The sequence below is a fragment of the Rutilus rutilus genome (assembly GCF_951802725.1).
Source record: "Rutilus rutilus genome assembly, chromosome: 12".
Classification (NCBI taxonomy): domain Eukaryota; kingdom Metazoa; phylum Chordata; class Actinopteri; order Cypriniformes; family Leuciscidae; genus Rutilus; species Rutilus rutilus.
In genome coordinates this window covers 37,498,827-37,519,513 of record NC_140217.1, presented here as the reverse complement: position 1 = coordinate 37,519,513, position 20,687 = coordinate 37,498,827, and the positions used below count along the sequence as shown (strand labels likewise).

The 20,687-nt window shown below is 37.9% G+C and overlaps 1 protein-coding gene and 1 pseudogene across 2 annotated transcripts; both read right to left on the bottom strand.

Moving 5' to 3' along the window:
- Nucleotides 1–835: 835 nt before the first annotated feature.
- On the bottom strand, nucleotides 836–1,768 carry LOC311301673 (odorant receptor 131-2-like; the record flags this gene model as incomplete). Its single annotated transcript, XM_084426948.1, has 1 exon — nucleotides 836–1,768. The coding sequence occupies one exon, from the start codon at nucleotides 1,766–1,768 to the stop codon at nucleotides 836–838; it is 933 nt and encodes a 310-aa protein (XP_084283074.1).
- A 2,093-nt stretch (nucleotides 1,769–3,861) lies between these two features.
- Nucleotides 3,862–4,794, bottom strand: LOC311301672 (odorant receptor 131-2-like; annotated as a pseudogene). Its single transcript has one exon. The product of its transcript is annotated as an odorant receptor 131-2-like (transcript).
- Between the last annotated feature and the right edge of the window lie 15,893 nt (nucleotides 4,795–20,687).

Sequence of the window (20,687 nt, the reverse complement as noted above, 5' to 3'; positions counted from 1 at the left end):
TAATCACCAGACCCATTACCTGTGGTATGCCCCTTTCAGGTGAGCACTTGAATTTGGGTTAGTGTTCCATATGTGTTCCCTTTGCATTGAGAAGGAGAATGCTTCTCAACATTAACAACCAGGTGTCCTCAGCTGTACATAAATATTCAGTAGAAAAGGTAGCTATTGTATGGTAAGTCTGTCTTGAAGGAAGACTGGAGGTCACGCCCCCTGGTCATTGGAAGGTTGCAAGTGGGTTGAGTGCATTTGTCACTGGCACACTTTGGCTAAATAACAGTAATTTTGTCAATTCGTGACAGAAAAGCATACAGTGTGCATACAAAAATAAAATTGATAAAAAAATGTTTTTCTGTATTTTTATTTATGTTGTAAGAGTTACAGAGAAAAAAAATAGCCTGAATTGACTTGCAAATGAAAACATAATTCCTGCATAATTCCTGATGTCCTCTACTGAGACCATACAATAAATTACGGATAAACTATTTTTATGTATCCAAAAAAGTGATATACAGTAAAATAACAAATAAAGCCACACTCAGATGTAATTTTAAAATTGTGATATATTCCAAAGTCTGTTCTATAAGTCTGTATTTGAGCGACAATGCATGTTTATTTGTTAAACATACAAGTTCTTTAAATGCTACAAACATGATTTTTAATATTCTTATTAATATTCCATTTTTCTCTAAATTCCACTTTGCCAAGAAGTTATAAGTACAAAATCATAATAAGAAAATAACTAAGAGAAAAGCACTTATTAAAAATATATTTTGCATAGTGAGAATGATAAAATAATTACTAATGATGCTTATATGATGATATATACATTTTTAGCTCACTGCTTAGTTGATTTAACTTTTACATTAAGTAACCTACATGAAAAAAGTCCTTTCATGTATTTAAAAAATTGTTTATCTCGAACACCATAAATAAGGGGGCTAAGTAGTCTTGGTAATAAGTTTGTAAGAAGATAATTGAAAAAGGTGATTTTTGACCGTAGAGTAGGTACAAGTTGGCTATAAATCTTGTCTATGATAGGAGTAATGATGGACAACATACAGAGCAGAAGCTGTGCTCCATGTAACAGGATGGTGCTTTGGGCCTTTTTTGCTGAGGATTTATCAGCGGAGGCTCTTCTGGCCGCAATCAGCACTTGATAATATGTGAATACAAGAATTACCCACACAACAGATGTATAAAGCCCATTTGTGATTTTGCTTTGGTCTTCATGGTATGGGGTGCTATAAACATTTGTTGAACTACAGAGACTACTTGTTGTAAAAATAGATAAAGGACGAACAATTGAAAGGAGAATCAAGTCAGCCAATCCAGGTAAAACTCCTACTCCCCAAATCAGAGAAGTAAGGATGTACGTCCTGCGCACTGTGCAAATCTGATGATGATGCAGTGGTTTGCAGATGGCGATGTAACGCTCAACGGCCATACCGGCCAAAGTCAGAGGAGTGTTCTTATGAGCTGTTGAGGTTATTATTAGCAGTGTAACACAGAATGGGACAGGAACATTTGGCCATGCATAAGCCATTACAGTAAGACTTACACTGAAAAAAACCATGAGCATATCATTGATAACCATGTGAATATATAATATATATCTCGGATCATTGTAGAAAATTGAACTCTTGAAGAACGTGAAAACAAATATTCCATTGACGCAGTTAACTATGAGCCCGAGAAGAACAATGGTGAAAGTTTTTGCAAAAGCTTCTTCATATCTGTCTTTGGTGTTCAGAACCATTGTAGAATTCATTATTTTTTTGCACTGGCATAAAGTTCTGTGACTCTTATGTGTGAAAATATTTTTTCTTGGCTTTTTGGTTGTTTTTGTTTTTCCTCCAAATGATGTCCACAACTTTCTGTCCATCAAGCAGTGAGATGAATATTTTCCATCTGTGTCATCTAATCTGAAAATAAAATAGATACATTTTAACAGAACATTTAAGAGTGAGAAGCTATTAGCAACACATGAACACAACATATTATGTATATTAAAACATTTGTTAAACAAAGAGCGCTTACCTTTCCACCTTGTATGATCGACTGATTTGCCTCAAGATGTAAAAACTGACAAGTTTAAATACTTTAGATGAGGAAGAGGAGACAGTCAGGGAGTAAGAAAGGGAGGGAGGGAGGGAGGGGGGGAGGGGGAGGGAGAAAGAAATGGAGTGGGGAGGGAGACGGAGAAAGAGCGAGCAGCTGGTAATATTGAGAGACACATAAAACAGGAATAGTGAAATGATGGTGAAAAGTAGGTTTTTAAATCATCTCAAATATTTAACGAACGATTTGATTGAGAGTAGTAGATTTTGAATCAAAGTTGTTCAGAACGAGGAGCTCTAACATATGATATGATATTGTATGTATGTGTGAAACACAGCATGATATATGAGGCTTAAAACCCTATAGCGCCACCTGCTGGCCGATTTCTTTCAAATTTTGCACAGACCTCTATGTCCATGAGTCAAACAGGCCCACTGAGTTTCGTTCCGATTGGCTTTCGTTGACCTTGTCCAATATGTGCACAAACTTCATTGGCTGACGGCGGCAGTATTTTTCGAGATCCACGAATGTCCTCATAGACAATCACGACACCTTGGACAGAAACTATACCTTGCACCTAACTGTTGTTTAGCTATAACCATTTTCGTGTTTGTTTGTTTTGTTTGTTCATTTTATAGTGCCACCAAGTGGCCAGTCGCCATATCCTTTTCCACGCGACCACAGACTGAGCCTGTATATGCTACATAGGTGTATTGAGTTTTGTGAAATTAGCTCATTCTGTTCAAGCATGATAGCCATTTTAATAAAAGTGGCCTTGACCACTTCTGCATCCAATCGTGGATGTGAATCTGTTTTGCTTGTTTTTTTGATAATTATTAACAATCAGACTCCAGACAATCTTTCTGCACTGGTTTGGTTCCGGTCGGGCGAAAACCCTAGGACTAATTCACAAAAGTAGGTTTTTCAAAAAGTCCAAAATTCCACCAACGTGCGTTTTGTTTGTCTTGAACCAAGGACGATATAAGACACTTGAGTCTGTGACTAACAGTTTAGCTGTTATGAGCGATTTCGCTGGGGCGAGCCTCGGTGACGTTATGGCAGTGGCAGCTCATCAGGAGAGGCCAAGGGAGGCCCAGCCTGTATACCCAACATTTTGAAGGACGATTTAATGTTAATAAAATTCCCAGTTATTCATTTCATGTCTCAGAATGTGTATTTATTGTTAGTAATTTTACCTCTGTAAGTGTAACCACCGTGCTCTTCCCTGAATGTGCCAAATCTGCGAAACGTGAGTCTGAGGGGATAGAGAAAGGTAGGGGAGGCAAATCCATAGCTGGAGACTTGTGCTTCCGTTGGTAATTTATTTTTGCCAATCACCATCGAGTATTTCAGGAGTGTTGAGAAAAGTAACAAAGCAGAGGAGGCTATCTTCCCTTGGTATATCAACCAATCATCGACGAGATGTAAATTACGTGATATTAGTTTGAACTGCTACCGCTGATGTAACAGGAACTAAAATAAGTCTCTGATGTTCCCAGAGTGTGTATGTGCAAGTTTAGCTAAAAATACCTCACAGATCAGAAGTCTGTTCCATAAGTCTGTATTTGAGCGACAATGCATGTTTATTTGTTAAACATACAAGTTCTTTAAATGCTACAAACATGATTTTTAATATTCTTTAACCATTTTTCTCTAAATTCCACTTTGCCAAGAAGTTATAAGTACAAAATCATAATAAGAAAATAACTAAGAGAAAAGCACTTATTAAAAATATATTTTGCATAGTGAGAATGATAAAATAATTACTAATGATGCTTATATGATGATATATACCTTTTTAGCTCACTGCTTAGTTGATTTAACTTTTACATTAAGTAACCTACATGAAAACAGTCCTTTCATGTATTTAAAAAATTGTTTATCTCGAACACCATAAATAAGGGGGCTAAGTAGTCTTGGTAATAAGTTTGTAAGAAGATAATTGAAAAAGGTGATTTTTGACCGTAGAGTAGGTACAAGTTGGCTATAAATCTTGTCTATGATAGGAGTAATGATGGACAACATACAGAGCAGAAGCTGTGCTCCATGTAACAGGATGGTGCTTTGGGCCTTTTTTGCTGAGGATTTATCAGTGGAGGCTCTTCTGGCCGCAATCAGCACTTGATAATATGTGAATACAAGAATTACCCACACAACAGATGTATAAAGCCCATGTGTTATTTTGCTTTGGTCTTCATGGTATGGGGTGCTATAAACATTTGTTGAACTACAGAGACTACTTGTTGTAAAAATAGATAAAGGACGAACAATTGAAAGGAGAATCAAGTCAGCCAATCCAGGTAAAACTCCTACACCCCAAATCAGAGAAGTAAGGATGTACGTCCTGCGCACTGTGCAAATCTGATGATGATGCAGTGGTTTGCAGATGGCAACGTAACGCTCAATGGCCATACTGGCCAAAGTCAGAGGAGTGTTCTAATGAGTTGTTGAGGTTATTATTAGAAGTGTAACACAGAATGGGACAGGAACATTTGGCCATGCATAAGCCATCACAGAAAGAATTACACTGAAAAAAACCATGAGCATATCATTGATAACCATGTGAATATATAATATATATCTCGGATCATTGTAGAAAATTGAACTCTTGAAGAACGTGAAAACAAATATTCCATTGATGCAGTTAACTATGAGCCCGAGAAGAACAATGGTGAAAGTTTTTGCAAAAGCTTCTTCATATCTGTCTTTGGTGTTCTGAACCATTGTAGAATTCATTATTTTTTTGCACTGGCATAAAGTTCTGTGACTCTTATGTGTGAAAATATTTTTTCTTGGCTTTTTGGTTGTTTTTGTTTTTCCTCCAAATGATGTCCACAACTTTCTGTCCATCAAGCAGTGAGATGAATATTTTCCATCTGTGTCATCTAATCTGAAAATAAAATAGATACACTTTTAACAGAACATTTAAGAGTGAGAAGCTATTAGCAACACATGAACAAAACATATTATGTATATTAAAACATTTGTTAAACAAAGAGCGCTTACCTTTCCACCTTGTATGATCGACTGATTTGCCTCAAGATGTAAAAACTGACAAGTTTAAATACTTTAGATGAGGAAGAGGAGACAGTCAGGGAGTAAGAAAGGGAGTGAGGAGTGGGGAGTGGGGAGTGGGGAGTGGGGGGTTGGGAGGGGGAGGCGGAGGGGGAGGGGGAGGGGGAGGGGGAGGGGGAGGAAGAAAGAAATGCAGTGGGGAGGGAGACGGAGAAAGAGCGAGCAGCTGGTAATATTGAGAGACACATAAAACAGGAATAGTGAAATGATGGTGAAAAGTAGGTTTTTAAATCATCTCAAATATTTAACGAATGATTTGATTGAGAGTAGTAGATTTTGAATCAAAGTTGTTCAGAACGAGGAGCTCTAACATATGATATGAATATTGTATGTATGTGTGAAACACAGCATGATATATGAGGCTTAAAACCCTATAGCGCCGCCTGCTGGCCGATTTCTTTCAAATTTTGCACAGACCTCTATGTCCATGATTCAAACAGGCCCACTGAGTTTCGTTTCGATTGGCCTCCGTTGACCTTGTCCAATATGTGCACAATCTTCATTGGCTGACGGCGGCAGTATTTTTCGAGATCCACGAATGTCTTCATAGACAATCACGGCACCTTGGACAGAAACTATACCTTGCACCTAACTGTTGTTTAGCTATAACCATTTTCGTGTTTGTTTGTTTTATTTGTTCATTTTATAGTGCCACCAAGTGGCCAGTCGCCATATCCTTTTCCACGCGACCACAGACTGAGCCTGTACATAGGTGTATTGAGTTTTGTGAAATTAGCTCATTCTGTTCAAGCGTGATAGCCATTTTAATAAAAGTGGCCTCGACCACTTCTGCATCCAATCGTGGATGTGAATCTGTTTTGCTTGTTTTTTTGATAATTATTAACAATCAGACTCCAGAGAATCTTTCTGCACTGGTTTGGTTCCGGTCGGGCGAAAACCCTAGGACTAATTCACAAAAGTAGGTTTTTCAAAAAGTCCAAAATACCCCAAAATTCCACCAACGTGCGTTTTGTTTGTCTTGAACCAAGGACGATATAAGACACTTGAGTCTGAGACTAACAGTTTAGCTGTTATGAGCGATTTCGCTGGGGCGAGCCTCGGTGACGTTATGGCAGTGGCAGCTCATCAGGAGAGGCCAAGGGAGGCCCAGCCTGTATACCCAACATTTTGAAGGACGATTTAATGTTAATAAAATTCCCAGTTATTCATTTCATGTCTCAGAATGTGTATTTATTGTTAGTAATTTTACCTCTGTAAGTGTAACCACCGTGCTCTTCCCTGAATGTGCCAAATCTGCGAAACGTGAGTCTGAGGGGATAGAGAAAGGTAGGGGAGGCAAATCCATAGCTGGAGACTTGTGCTTCCGTTGGTAATTTATTTTTGCCAATCACCATCGAGTATTTCAGGAGTGTTGAGAAAAGTAACAAAGCAGAGGAGGCTATCTTCCCTTAGTATATCAACCAATCATCGACGAGATGTAAATTACGTGATATTAGTTTGAACTGCTACCGTTGATGTAACAGGAACTAAAATAAGTCTCTGATGTTCCCAGAGTGTGTATGTGCAAGTTTAGCTAAAAATACCTCACAGATCATTTTTTAAAGCGTGTTAAAATTGTCCTTTTTTGAGGGTGAGCAAAGATGCGTCGTTTTGTGTGTGGGCTCTTTAAATGCAAATGAGCTGCTGCTCCTGGCAGAGGGCGGAGCTTCAACACACTGAGGTTCTAATATTCATCAAATTGATGCTGTTTAAGCTCCATCCACACACAGAATAGTATAAGCTTATTTTAAGCCGATACATCAACATCTCTCATCATTGGGGTGGGGGAACGGATTTCGACAGCTGAACTATTTGCCGTTGGATTCTGTTCCCCCTATGTTTCTTACACAATGAGGTTCTAATATTTATCAAATTGTAGCTCATTTCAAAAACCAATAGGCTAGTGGTCAGCAGAGGCGGACAGAGTACACAGCTTCATTACTTGAGTAAAAGTACAGATACCCCTTGCTAAATTTTACTCAAGTACAAGTAAAAGTACTACAGTCAGATGTCTACTTAAGTAAAAGTACTGAAGTACTTGTTTTTAAAAGTACTTGAGTATCAAGAGTGCAAGAGTACATTTTCTAAATATTGCATTACTACTGCCACAGTGCTTACATTGGTAAACAGCTGTTTTGGCATTCAAACTCTGCCAACTTGGTGGTCTGTAGATTACTGCAAGAAGTGCTTGTTTGGGGGCTTCTATCTTCAAAACCAAATACTCCAAGTCAGTAACATTCTGTATGTACATAAGAGGACAAACTTGAAAGCTGTTCTTCACATAAATGGCCACTCCACCACCATTCTTGTTTGCCAAATGTGCAAGAAGATCCTCTGGTTTTAGTCAAGTTAAGTCAAGTCACCTTTATTTATATAGCGCTTTTTACAATACAGATTGTATCAAAGCAGCTTCACATTGATAACATGAAAATAATACAACCAAGTTTGTTTCTAGAAGAAAATTGCATCATCGTCCACCCTTAAGGCAGATCAATAATTGTTGAATATTAAATGTCCCCAATTAAGCAAGCCAAAAGCCAAGGCAACAGTGGCAAGGAACCAAAACTCCATCAGGTGACAGAATGGAGAAAAAAACCTTGGGAGAAACCAGGCTCAGTCGGGGCCAGTTCTCGTCTGACCAACGAGCGAACAGTGTATGATTATGATCCAGGCAGCATTACAGGTCAGAAGTCAGATTGGTTGTTGATGAGGCCTTCACAGGGCTGATGAGGCTGGCACTTCAGGGATGCGTCATGGTTGGGTCCATGTGCAGATCCACCATCTGATCTGGATACGGCCGGGGTCCACCTCGGGAGGAAACGGAGAGACTGGTTGACACTTCAGTACTGCGTTGTAGTCCCGTCCAGGCGCTGGTCCTTCATCATATCTGGATACGGCCTGGATCCGACGGACTGCGGTAAACCTCGGGATAAACAGAGAGACTAATATTAGCGTAGACGACATTCTTCTTATGATGTAACGAGTACATCAGGATTTATGGGAAGTGTTCCTGGTTCCGGCTGGCCTAATCTATGCAGCCTAACACTGAATTATAGAAGTCTATAATGCGTTATGTGTATGCTAGGTCAAAGAGATGTGTCTTTAATCTAGCTTTGAACTGACAGAGTGTGTCTGCTTCCCGGACAATGGTAGGAAGACTGTTCCAAAGTTTTGGTGCTTAATAGGAGAAGGATCTCCCGCCAGCAGTCGATTTTGATATTCTAGGTATTATCAACTGGCCGGAATTTTGAGATCGCAATAGACATGAAGGACTATAATGCGTTAAGAGCTCGTATCTAGTATCTGCGGTTTTACAGATACTAGACACGTGACTTTCAAATGAAAGATTGGTATCAAAGAGCACACCCAGGTTCCTAACCGACAACGAAGACTTGACAGAGCAGCCATCAAGTTTTAGACAGTATTCTAGATTATTACGTGAGGATGTTTTTTGTCCAATAATTAGAATCTCTGTTTTTTCAGAATTTAGTAGAAGGAAATTACTAGTCTTTACTAGTTTTTTTATATCAGCTATGCATTCCGTTAATTTTGTGAATTGGTAAGTCTCGTTAGGTTGTGAAGAAATATAGAGCTGAGTATCATCGGCATAACAGTGAAAGCTAATTCCATGCTTCCTAATGATATCTCCTAATGGTAGCATGTACAGAGTGAACAGCAGTGGGCCTAGTACTGAGCCTTGTGGTACGCCATACTGAACTTGTGATCGTTAAGACATCTCTTCATTTACTGCTACAAACTGATAACGGTCAGATAAGTATGATTTAAACCATGTTAATGCAATTCCACTAATGCCAACATAATTTTCTAGTCTATTTAAAAGAATGTTGTGGTCAATAGTGTCAAATGCAGCACTAAGATCGTGTAACACTAATAGCGAGAGACAACCACGATCGGATGATAAGAGCAAATCATTTGTGACTCTAATGAGAGCAGTCTCAGTACTATGGTACAGTCTAAATCCTGACTGAAAATCCTCGCAGATATCATTTCTTTCTAAAAAGGAACATAGTTGTGAAGATAAAAAGGAACATACAGTGCCTTGCGAAAGTATTCGGCCCCCTTGAACTTTTCGACCTTTTGCCACATTTCAGGCTTCAAACATAAAGATATAAAACTGTAATTTTTTGTGAAGAATCAACAACAAGTGGGACACAATCATGAAGTGGAACGAAATTTATTGGATATTTCAAACTTTTTTAACAAATAAAAAACTGAACAATTATTTAGCCCCCTTAAGTTAATACTTTGTAGCGCCACCTTTTGCTGCGATTACAGCTGTAAGTCGCTTGGGGTATGTCTCTATCAGTTTTGCACATCGAGAGACTGAAATTTTTGCCCATTCCTCCTTGCAAAACAGCTCGAGCTCAGTGAGGTTGGATGGAGAGCGTTTGTGAACAGCAGTTTTCAGTTCTTTCCACAGATTCTCGATTGGATTCAGGTCTGGACTTTGACTTGGCCATTCTAACACCTGGATATGTTTATTTGTGAACCATTCCATTGTAGATTTTGCTTTATTTTTTGGATCATTGTCTTGTTGGAAGACAAATCTCCGTCCCAGTCTCAGGTCTTTTGCAGACTCCATCAGGTTTTCTTCCAGAATGGTCCTGTATTTGGCTCCATCCATCTTCCCATCAAATTTAACCATCTTCCCTGTCCCTGCTGAAGAAAAGCAGGCCCAAACTATGATGACTTTGACAGTGGGGATGGTGTGTTCAGGGTGATGAGCTGTGTTGTTTTTACGCCAAACATAACGTTTTGCATTGTTGCCAAAAAGTTCGATTTTGGTTTCATCTGACCAGAGCACCTTCTTCCACATGTTTGGTGTGTCTCCCAGGTGGCTTGTGGCAAACTTTAAATGACACTTTTTATGGATATCTTTAAGAAATGGCTTTCTTCTTGCCACTCTTCCATAAAGGCCAGATTTGTGCAGTATACGACTGATTGTTGTCCTATGGACAGAGTCTCCCACCTCAGCTGTAGATCTCTGCAGTTCATCCAGAGTGATCATGGGCCTCTTGGCTGCATCTCTGATCAGTCTTCTCCTTGTATGAGCTGAAAGTTTAGAGGGACGGACGGGTCTTGGTAGATTTGCAGTGGTCTGATACTCCTTCCATTTCAATATTATCGCTTGCACAGTGCTCCTTGGGATGTTTAAAGCTTGGGAAATCTTTCTGTATCCAAATCCGGCTTTAAACTTCTCCACAACAGTATCTCGGACCTGCCTGGTGTGTTCCTTGTTCTTCATGATGCTCTCTGTGCTTTAAACGGACCTCTGAGACTATCACAGAGCAGGTGCATTTATACGGAGACTTGATTACACACAGGTGGATTCTATTTATCATCATTAGTCATTTAGGTCAACATTGGATCATTCAGAGATCCTCACAGAACTTCTGGAGAGAGTTTGCTGCACTGAAAGTAAAGGGGCTAAATAATTTTGCACGCCCAATTTTTCAGTTTTTTATTTGTTAAAAAAGTTTGAAATATCCAATAAATTTCGTTCCACTTCATGATTGTGTCCCACTTGTTGTTGATTCTTCACAAAAAAATACAGTTTTATATCTTTATGTTTGAAGCCTGAAATGTGGCAAAAGGTCGAAAAGTTCAAGGGGGCCGAATACTTTCGCAAGGCACTGTAGTTGTGAAGATGGGTCAATGACGTGGCGTGTCAATTCTGGTGTCCAAAGCATATTCATAATATTAAAAATGTATACATTTTTAAATGCACTTCATAAGTGACTCAACTTCCCCCTCTTTAATTACTCATGTGAGAATTTATTATAAATAATTAATCTTTAAGGAACTATTGAGCTCAAAAGTCCTAAAATGTCATTCCGGGTAACTGTCCCGGCTTAAAATCTGAATACAAAAATACGGCAAAAATGTAAAAAATATAAATAAAAGTATTTAAAATCTACTTGGGCATAATTGTATTGATGTTTTCAACGATACCTACAAATATAGTGGTAATACTAAGCTTATTTAAATTTTTATGACAGAAAGACTTTTGTCCACAAATTGTGATTTCTCTAATGTCATTCCTGGATAACAGACATCAATGACCATTTTACACCATAATGCATTTTGGTATGTCATGTGACATAATATTGTATCAAAAAGAAGACCCTGAAGGAACACCAGAACATGTGCAAAGGTCAGGAAGCGTCTCTTAAAATGTTGATATTTTGACCTTTTCAGTCACTGGTGCACTTTGTAGCAATATCATGTGTCCTTTTGGATAACACTGATAAACCATTTATAATGTTTTTATATTAAAAAACTATCTATTTGATCTAAAAGATGACCTTAAGCGATGATAGCTAAATTGTAGTTTTCCATAGGTGGTTAAGTTAGTGCCTGATTATAAAGAAAAATATTTGTTTTGTCATTCTTGGATAACAAAAAACCTCTGTTAGCCAGAATGACATATGCATAAAAATCTAGTTTTTAATTAACATTTGTAAACTTTTAGGAATGGTTATTATAGTTATATTATTAAAATTAACATTATTTACATAATTGTATGTTTTTTGCCATATTTTTGCTGTCATTCAACTTGATTTCATATGATTCAATGAGTCACATGGGTCTTTATCATTGAATTAAATTTTGTAATGTTAATGGTCAAATTATGAATAATGTAATCAAATTTATTAATTATCAACATTTTATTAAAGCTTTAGTATAGCTTCTGGTGTTTTAAGGTCAATTCTGTCCTGCCAGATGCCTCTGTCTAATAAAGAGAGGCAGAGACGGTTCAGAGCCAGGATAAACACAGATGCAGAAACTAGGGCTGAGTATCTTGGACAAAAGAGAGCAAGGTATTATAGTGATGACTCAGTGGAGTGATAATGTATCAGTAACAAGCAAACTTGAAATATTAATCGAAATAGGTTCACACTCCTATAAACATTCCTATAATCTAAACACGTAATACGCATGTGCAGGCCATCAGGTTCGCGTTTTTAAAGTTTGCGCAGAAAGAACTTTAGGGTTTTCTGTTAGAACGGTGTCGTGTTAGCGGCCCTTAAGTTAATAACTAATGATCTTTGCGACGGAAGTGAATCAATCAAAACTAACTTTAGCTGGACAATAACTTTATTCTAGAGCTTGCTGTAAAGCCAAAACAATCTCTGTTACTTTAATTTCCTATTATCTCTGTAAAGCTGCTTTGAAACAATCTAAATTGTTTAAAGCGCTATATAAATGAAGGTGACTTGACTTGACTTATTTGCAATAAGCCTAAGGGCCCTATCTTGCACCCAGCGCAATTGACTTTGTACACCGACACATGTATCATTCCTATTTTGCACCTGCGCACAGCGGACTTTTCCCTCCACAGACGCACTTCTGTAAATTAGGGAATGAACTTGCGCTCCCGGGGGCGGTTCAGCGAAAAGAGGAGGCGTGTTCCGGCGCAAACGTTCCCTGGTGCTATTTTGCAGTTACAGAAAACAATTCCTCCACTGACCAGGAAAAACCTAGTCTAAAGTCAGTGGCACGTTATTCAGATGCTATTTAAGGGCGCATACTTGGCCATAATGTAGCGTGGGCACAACGCGCATACACTTTGATTCTCTCATCTACACAGAAGCAGCAGTTCCCATTTTTGCAAACCATACATTATTACAAGGAAAAATATTCCACATGAGGGAAATCATTGTTGTGTCCATGAAGATGTGAAAAAATAGGCATAAATCTAGCTTACACATTTACCCAAATTATTATACGCCTGTTTAACCGAAGCTAATTTGGGTGGGTTTCTCCCATCCCCATACAATGTCTCTTTTACGGCCCTGACGAGAACGTCGGTCTCCTCGGCTGTGAACCGCTCCTGGCAAATCCGCCGTTATAATAGCAATCCGCCATGGAACAAGCGCGCCTGCTCTTAAAGGGAATGTGAGATGATGCTCTGATTGGTTCATTTCACGTTATGCCCAAACCACACCTATGAGTAATGAAGCTACTTCAGACCAACCCCTTTTAGATTTGCGTCGGGATCCGCGAGATCCGCCCACAAAGTTACTTGCGTTTCGCGTTTGATACTTGCGTTTCAGATCGTTAAAATAGGGCCCTAAATGTTTTAGCTGTATAATGTGTTGGACTATACCCTTGGCCATTGTTTATTAAGCATTATAATTTTACAGATTTACTATAAATTTTACAGATTTTTAAGTCATTAAAAACTTGTCAGTGTCTCTTACTTTGTTTCAAGTTTGAGTGTTGGAAAGAAAAATGATACTGATGATGGTTTTTATGGTAATCCTGAAAAATATTGCAGAATGTCCTTCCGGCTAACAGTATGTCATTCCGGCTAACAATGACACGGGCAATTAATTTAACCCATATTTGTGTGTTAGATTACACAATTCAGTTTTTTGTTGAGTTAATGATAAAACAAGTCTTATTTACTTTATTGGAAAACATTTTTAAACATTTTCCAGGTTTTTTTTTTTATTTGGTTCTGAATTTTGAGTTATCAGCAGCCAAAAATGAGCCCATGTCTATATGAAATCCCAAATTGATTATATTAATTGTGATTAAAATGTAGTTTTCCGAGCACTAATTGTTTGTTGAGCTCCAAATATAGAGATCAGTACATTTGTATATGCCAACAATGGTAGAAAAAATTCATTACGTTACCCAGGAATGACATTTTCATGGGGCAAAAGATCTGATTCACCAAAAAAATGGTTAATTACATTCTTGAAATGTGTAAATATCATTGCATTACATGCACAACACTCTAATAAGTATAGAAAGTCCTACAATTAATTTTTTTTGCCAGTTTTATTTTTCTTCACATTTTAAATCCTTATCCGTCATTCACCCAGATACTGCCTTTTCTAGTATCTTTGATTTCGTCTCCTCCACTCGCACGCATCACTCCAGGCCGGCTGTGCTTCTGCTGTACTGTTGTAACGAACTGCTGGTCCTCTCCTGTTCTTCACTGTCGTCGCTCCTCCTTTTATGCTCCCGTAGCTCCTCCGTGAGACACTCAAGACTTTTTACATCCACGTAAAAAGATCATCAAGTAGGCCTATATAATGAGGGGTTTTGTTAACGGTATTTTAACGATTTTTAAAAATGGATAATGATGATGGATATTACAAAATGCTTTCTAATATTTTGACAGAAAAAAACACAAGCAAGAACAAAATTTAGACTTACAGTTGCCCGTCTTCTCTCTCTGTGTGTGCGCGTTTGTGAAAGAGAGCTCGCGCAGCACTGAGACAATGGTACTTTTAAATCCATAAGTAATTAACATGCTAGTTTTCATACTAAATGAATATGTAACATAATTAGGTACTTTAGTTATTTTTAACACAATAACATTACACATTCATGCTACATTTCTCAACACTGAGAATGAATAAATAAATGCTTGTTTCTCCAGACTCGCAGTTGTCAGTCATCCACAAGTCTGAGCACTTTCATAAAGCCATAGCAATTTCAAGTTTATTTAGATTATAATGTTCAGAGTGACTATGAATGACAGAGCGTATTTTTAGAGTCAATCCATGCGATCACGCAGAGGATTAAGTAAACTCAATTCAATATTTCAACAAATCTCCCCCAGCCTGTTTACCGTAAGGAGTCAGAAGCACCGAGACTACTGTACTGTCCTCGCTTAAGAAATCCGTCGGACGGCGGGAGTGGAAGGGGGATCGAGCGGGATTCTGTATTGCTGTCTCTTTTCAATCATAAGCCTTACGCATTTGTCAATCATCCTGGCTTGCTATTTGGGGAATGAACCAGCGCTATGATTGGTCGAACTCTTCTTCTTCTGCTGTTGCTTGATTTGAGTACAGCGCGTGCACCAGGTTTTTGCGTAGTTTAGAGTGACAAATCGTACCAACGTACTTTGAGGTCAAAATGCGTACAGGTCGGCAGGTCTGAGACTGTTCTATCTCAAATAATGTATTTTTGATTTAAAGGCCTGAATTGATAAAAAAAAAAAAAAAAACTTACTTTTTTGGCTTCTTCTACATTCAATGCAGGGGTTCCCTCTAGTCAAGTAGTTTTTTGCATTATAGCAATGGTCTGGAAAATGTTCTGTGAAGAGAGCAGATTAGTCAAGTTTGACCTTTCTGTAGTAGGCTACAACATAAGAAGAATGTTACCATGACATACAAAGCAATTGTTGCTGTTACTATGGCATGAACATTTAATCACTGCTAACATTCATTATCATTCCCCTGTGTTTTACACTTTGCTCATTCGTCATCAAGGTTTGACACTTGTCATTTTACTGTCACTTTATGTGTCACATCTTTATATGTTTTCCAAGCAATGTTATTTCCACTTCGTTCTTGTTATCAATCTTACCCATTATCTCGTCATTGTCATAAAAAAGCATCGTTACTATAAAGCTTAATTCTTCCTCATCCTCATCCTCCGGTTCATCATATTGATATCCTGCAAGCAAGACATTTCCCGTGTTTAGTAAAACATCACCAGTCATCACCAGTCATCACCAGTCATCAGTGATCTGTGTTCAAAAAGCCAACTCACCTTTAAGGTCTTTTTCGGTAATGTGTGCATATTTTATATGCGTGGTTTTTGGGTCGATCAGTACAAATCTCTGGAGTGGTGGGTAATAAAGACATGTATTGTCGCAGTGATCCAGTGCAACCAAGATTTGAGCCATGATGTGGTTCGCTGTCTCATCATTCAGGCGCCTTCCTTTTCTTCTGATGAACTCACTCAAGGTCACATAGTCAGGAAGAGGTTCCATTATCAGGACCTTTTGGTCTTCCAAGATGAAACGGTCATATAACCGTATGAAATGGTCGCAGGTTGAATGCTTTTGCATTTCCAGATATGTAGCCCCCTCTTCGACAAACTGAGGCTAAAGAAAAGAGATGACAAAACATTTGCTAATTTCAAATCTCCTAATTAAAGAGTAAGGGAAATGAAAGATGAAAACATTAGCTATGTTTCCATCACCCTGTTTTTATGCAAGTCTCGCATCATTTTTCTCGTGATGGAAAAAAGTCCTGGTACTGCAGGTCATTGTACTACAGGTGTGTAGAGCCAATGGTATATTGAAGAATGAACAAAAAGGGTGGCTAACCGCACAATGATCCACTCAAGACTGGAAAAGTCTACTAAAACATTTTTATAAATTGCATTTTATAAACGGCACGATGCAATTTCATAAAATAAAAAAAATGTTTTTGTAGACTTTTCCAGTCTTGAGTGGATCATAAGACTCATTTCATCTTATAGGCTTTGGGTGTGTAATTCAGTTATATCTCATACTATCTACATACCGCATTTAACAAACCAATTCTTGCTAGAGAATTTCATGAAGAATAAAGTCTTGTCAACTTACCGATGTTTCCCAAAGTCTGCACCTCTCAACAAATCTGATGTCAACCTAAAAAAATAAAGACAATTTTTTGCACATGAACATCTACAGTCTTTCAATTTTTTAAACACTCTTTGATCAAAACTGTCAACACTGATGTTTATGGCAAGACTCAAAGTTCACAGAAGGAAACAAGAGACAAAACGTTTGGTTATGGAGAAAGAGCAACATACTATCTGGCCGTCCGATCTTCTAATTCCTTCATGGACACGATCATCATATCCCTGTTTCTTTCCCACTTTATAAAGAGACTCAAAGTATTTATGTTGCAGTGTCGGTTCATCAGGAAATATTAAGGTCACTGAAAAACACACAGCAAGAACATGTTAACATACAGCATGAGACTGAACACACCAGTGCAGATGAGGTGAGGAGTGGGTAGTATGAGTGGAGATTACAAACAAAACCAGAACAACAGATTGAAATGGACATGAATCTAGTGGTATGTGATACGCAGGCTATATTTACCTAGAGCTACTATAAGTAAAAGTAGCATATATGTTCTCATTAACGTAACCGTAGCAGCAGGGGGTTGTTGCTATATTGAATTGTCTCTAGAACTAAGGGTGTAGAAATCTCAGTTTACTCGCTACAAAAATCTAGACTATAGCACTGCATGATAACTGGAGACTCACGGTCTGTTGGCTCTTCTTCGGGTGTTTGTGGACGCTCCTGCGAAGGCTCGCGGTCAGGCACAGCAGGAAACACTTTGCTTATAAACGTTTGGATGCCACACTTCACAGCATCCCAATGAGAATGGCCTTCCCTCCCTTTTGTGTGTTTTTCAGAAAGGAAAGAATATTGATTAGAAAGATCTTTTTTTATTAGCACAGATTACAGCGGAATGATTAACGTAAAACTGTCCTGTGATGTTCATGTGAATAATTATCAGGTTAAGCATTGAAGTTCACGTTACTAGAAGAGGCACAGCCAACTTACAAGCACAGTGCTGATGCTGTGCTGCACAGAAGTCACACAGTAATCGTGTCTCTAGGGGTGGGCGATATGGCAAAAATATCATATTACCATTTTTTTCAAGAAAATCATTATTCACAATTTAATCACGATTCTATTTTAAATGTTGGTTTTATTATTTTTCAAGTGACTGAGCATAACAGCCAAACTAATGTCCCTATTTTAAATACAGAGCCTTAAAAAGTAACAACATATAAAATCAAAAGAATGGCAGACATTTGGCCCAAAGTAGCAAAGATAATAACCTTTGTCATTCTTTTTTTTGTTATTAAAAAATATAAACAAAAGGTAGGCTACACATTACATATATACAACTGAAATAAACAGTGCTGTATTTTTCAGCTACAGTAGGTGTATTTAACAGTAGCACTGAAGAAAGACATTAAATTAACAAATATAAAAATAAAACACTACATAGACTTCACTGTATAAATGATACATTGACTCTTATTAAAAGTTCTCAGTCAAGAGCAGTGAGTGATTTTCTCTTTGTGTTTTATTAATATTAAAAGGATAGTTCCCCTCAAATTTAAAATTGTCATCATTTCCTCTCAGTTACCCTAGTAATCCAGAGTTCTCCAGAGAGCACAAGTTGAATTTGCTCAGCGAGTTACTCTGGTGTCGAGTAATGATGCTCATTAAATATGCCCCTCGATCTGAGCTGCACCAATCACATCGGGTTATCTGATATAGGCGGGCCAGAGGCGAGCTAAACAGAAGACGACAGCGCTGCGACGTCGAAGTCATTAGTAAACATTGCAAGATGGCTATGGATGAACACCAGTTGTTTGAAACGGCTTTGGCCGCTACAATGAACAAGTTAGACTTGGCTTTTTATCTAAAAGAGGAACAGAAGACGGCGCTCAAATCATTCCTTTGCAAGAAGGACGTTTTTGCTGTGACGTGGCAGAGCACTTACAGTTATTTACAAAAATGTATAAATATAGCTCTGCCATAGCATTTCACTGATCTTTGTTATTATGTAGGCTATTTTGTTCAAGAGATTATATATGCTGCTATACTTTTTTAATGTACTCATGTTTTATTTTGCATTTTACACAACAAGATAGGCTACTATATTAAAGTCCAACTGAAATCAAAATTGGACCCTATTTACTTTGTTAGCGCATATTACTAGTCTTGTTGTGAACAATTAATCCGTGCAAGTTAAAACACGAAAAAAAAATGTTTTGGCTTCGTAATCTTTAATCAAAATCTGAAAATGCCCCTCCTCTCTGCCTTGGAGGACCTTCCCTGATGACGTATGCTTGACGGCTTGGGTTGAGAAACGCTTAACCACTCCCCTCAAACCGTTAGTCTGTAATGAGCGAGAGATGGAGAGGAGGAGCACTAGAGTAAAACCCTGCCCTCTGTTCAATATTCCTTTTCACTGGGAAATACGTCACAGCACTGGAGAAAAGTCGTTTGCAACTTCCGGTTCACGCGGACTTTAAAGTTTTCTTGATTTCAAAGTCTGTGTATGTCTTAACATTTAGATTTATTTTTGCACTTTTAATACAGCCTTTTGAATACTGAATAAAACAGCTTTATAATACACTATTAGTGTAATGCTAATACATTTTTAATGAGCTGAAATGCTATTTAAGTGTTCTTGAGGAACATTAACATTAAGCTTCAAATATATTATAACTGTAGTTTAAGACATATGAAAGTATATTTTTAATGAACTGTAAAGAAATACACTTAAATGTACTAAATGTACTTGAAGTGGCTCCATTTTAGTACAATTTAATATATTAAAATATAGTGCAAATAGCTTAAAATTGATCTTAAGCATATATTGAAATACACTTAATATACTTGAGGTTGTTTCAAAATAATGCATGTAATACATACAAATCTTTGCAGATTTAATACACACTTAGTATAGTACAATTTAAAGGGGTATAATGCCCTTTTCAAAAGTCTTTGATGTCCCCTTTGTATGTGGGTATATTTCTTGTATGTTTCAAAGACACTCCTGCTAACTGGCTAACGTTATTATTCTTACTGAAATATTTCTGCTAATCAGCTGTGGGCCACTATTACCTAAAACTGTGCCAATTAATCCTGTTGTAGGAGACTCCGAACAACATTAGGAGCCTTTAAAGTAGCATAATAGGGGCCCTTTAAGGACAAGCGGCAGCATGTTTAGTATTAGTCTACTGTCACTTTAAGATCGGTACGCGTCTAATATACATGCATATGACGTGCACTTGATTTTCTCTAAAATATTTGCTTTCACTAACCAACTGTGTTTATGTTTAGCTTGTGTGTATTTGACAGTATTAGCACAATAAGACTAGAAAGATAACTTAGTCCAGTATCCAGGCGCTGTTTGACAGGCTTTTAGTGCCTGTGAGCTTCGGGTGTATGCGAATGAAATGTTTAACTGGCAACTTTTGTGAATGGCAGTGTCCGGTGAGTGTAACTCTATACTCTGCCTTAACATGTGATGTGAATGTAACAGAACTGCAGCTGATAGAATGTGCGCTGTAACACGATACTACGACATTTCTTCAAAAGCAGATCGTGGAGACATTTTAATCATCCACGATCAAATATTGTGATATCGCACACCCCCATGTGTCCCACTGTTATTTCATACATGTGAGTATTGATTTGTATTAATGTTACCTGTCGGGATGTTCTGTGCAGACGCATCTGTTGAGCTGCTGCTATCCATTCCTTCAGGGATATATCCATATTCGAACGCGTCCCTGCTAATGCTATCCATTCCTTTGGGGATATACTCATATTCGAACACGTCCCTGCTGCTGCTATCCATTCCTTCGGGGATATTTCCATATTCGAACGTGTCCCTGCTAATGCTATCCATTCCTTTGGGGATATACTCATATTCGAACACGTCCCTGCTGCTGCTATCCATTCCTTCGGGGAAAATTGCATGCATGATGTTTACTTTCTGCATGTTGCCTAACATCAGAAACATCAGGCTGAAGCGGACATGAATCACAGTGGTTACAACTAGAGACTCACCATCTGGTGTTTTAAACCAGTAATGATATAAAATGTTTTTAGTAAAAGTAAAAAAATGCTTTTATTATTGCTTGATACAAATTTTACAAATTCAATTTAATTCTTATGGTTTTATTCCGATCTTGATTCAGTTTGGATACGTATTAGGTACCGTAGAGTCGTAGTAGTATTATTATCTTATCAG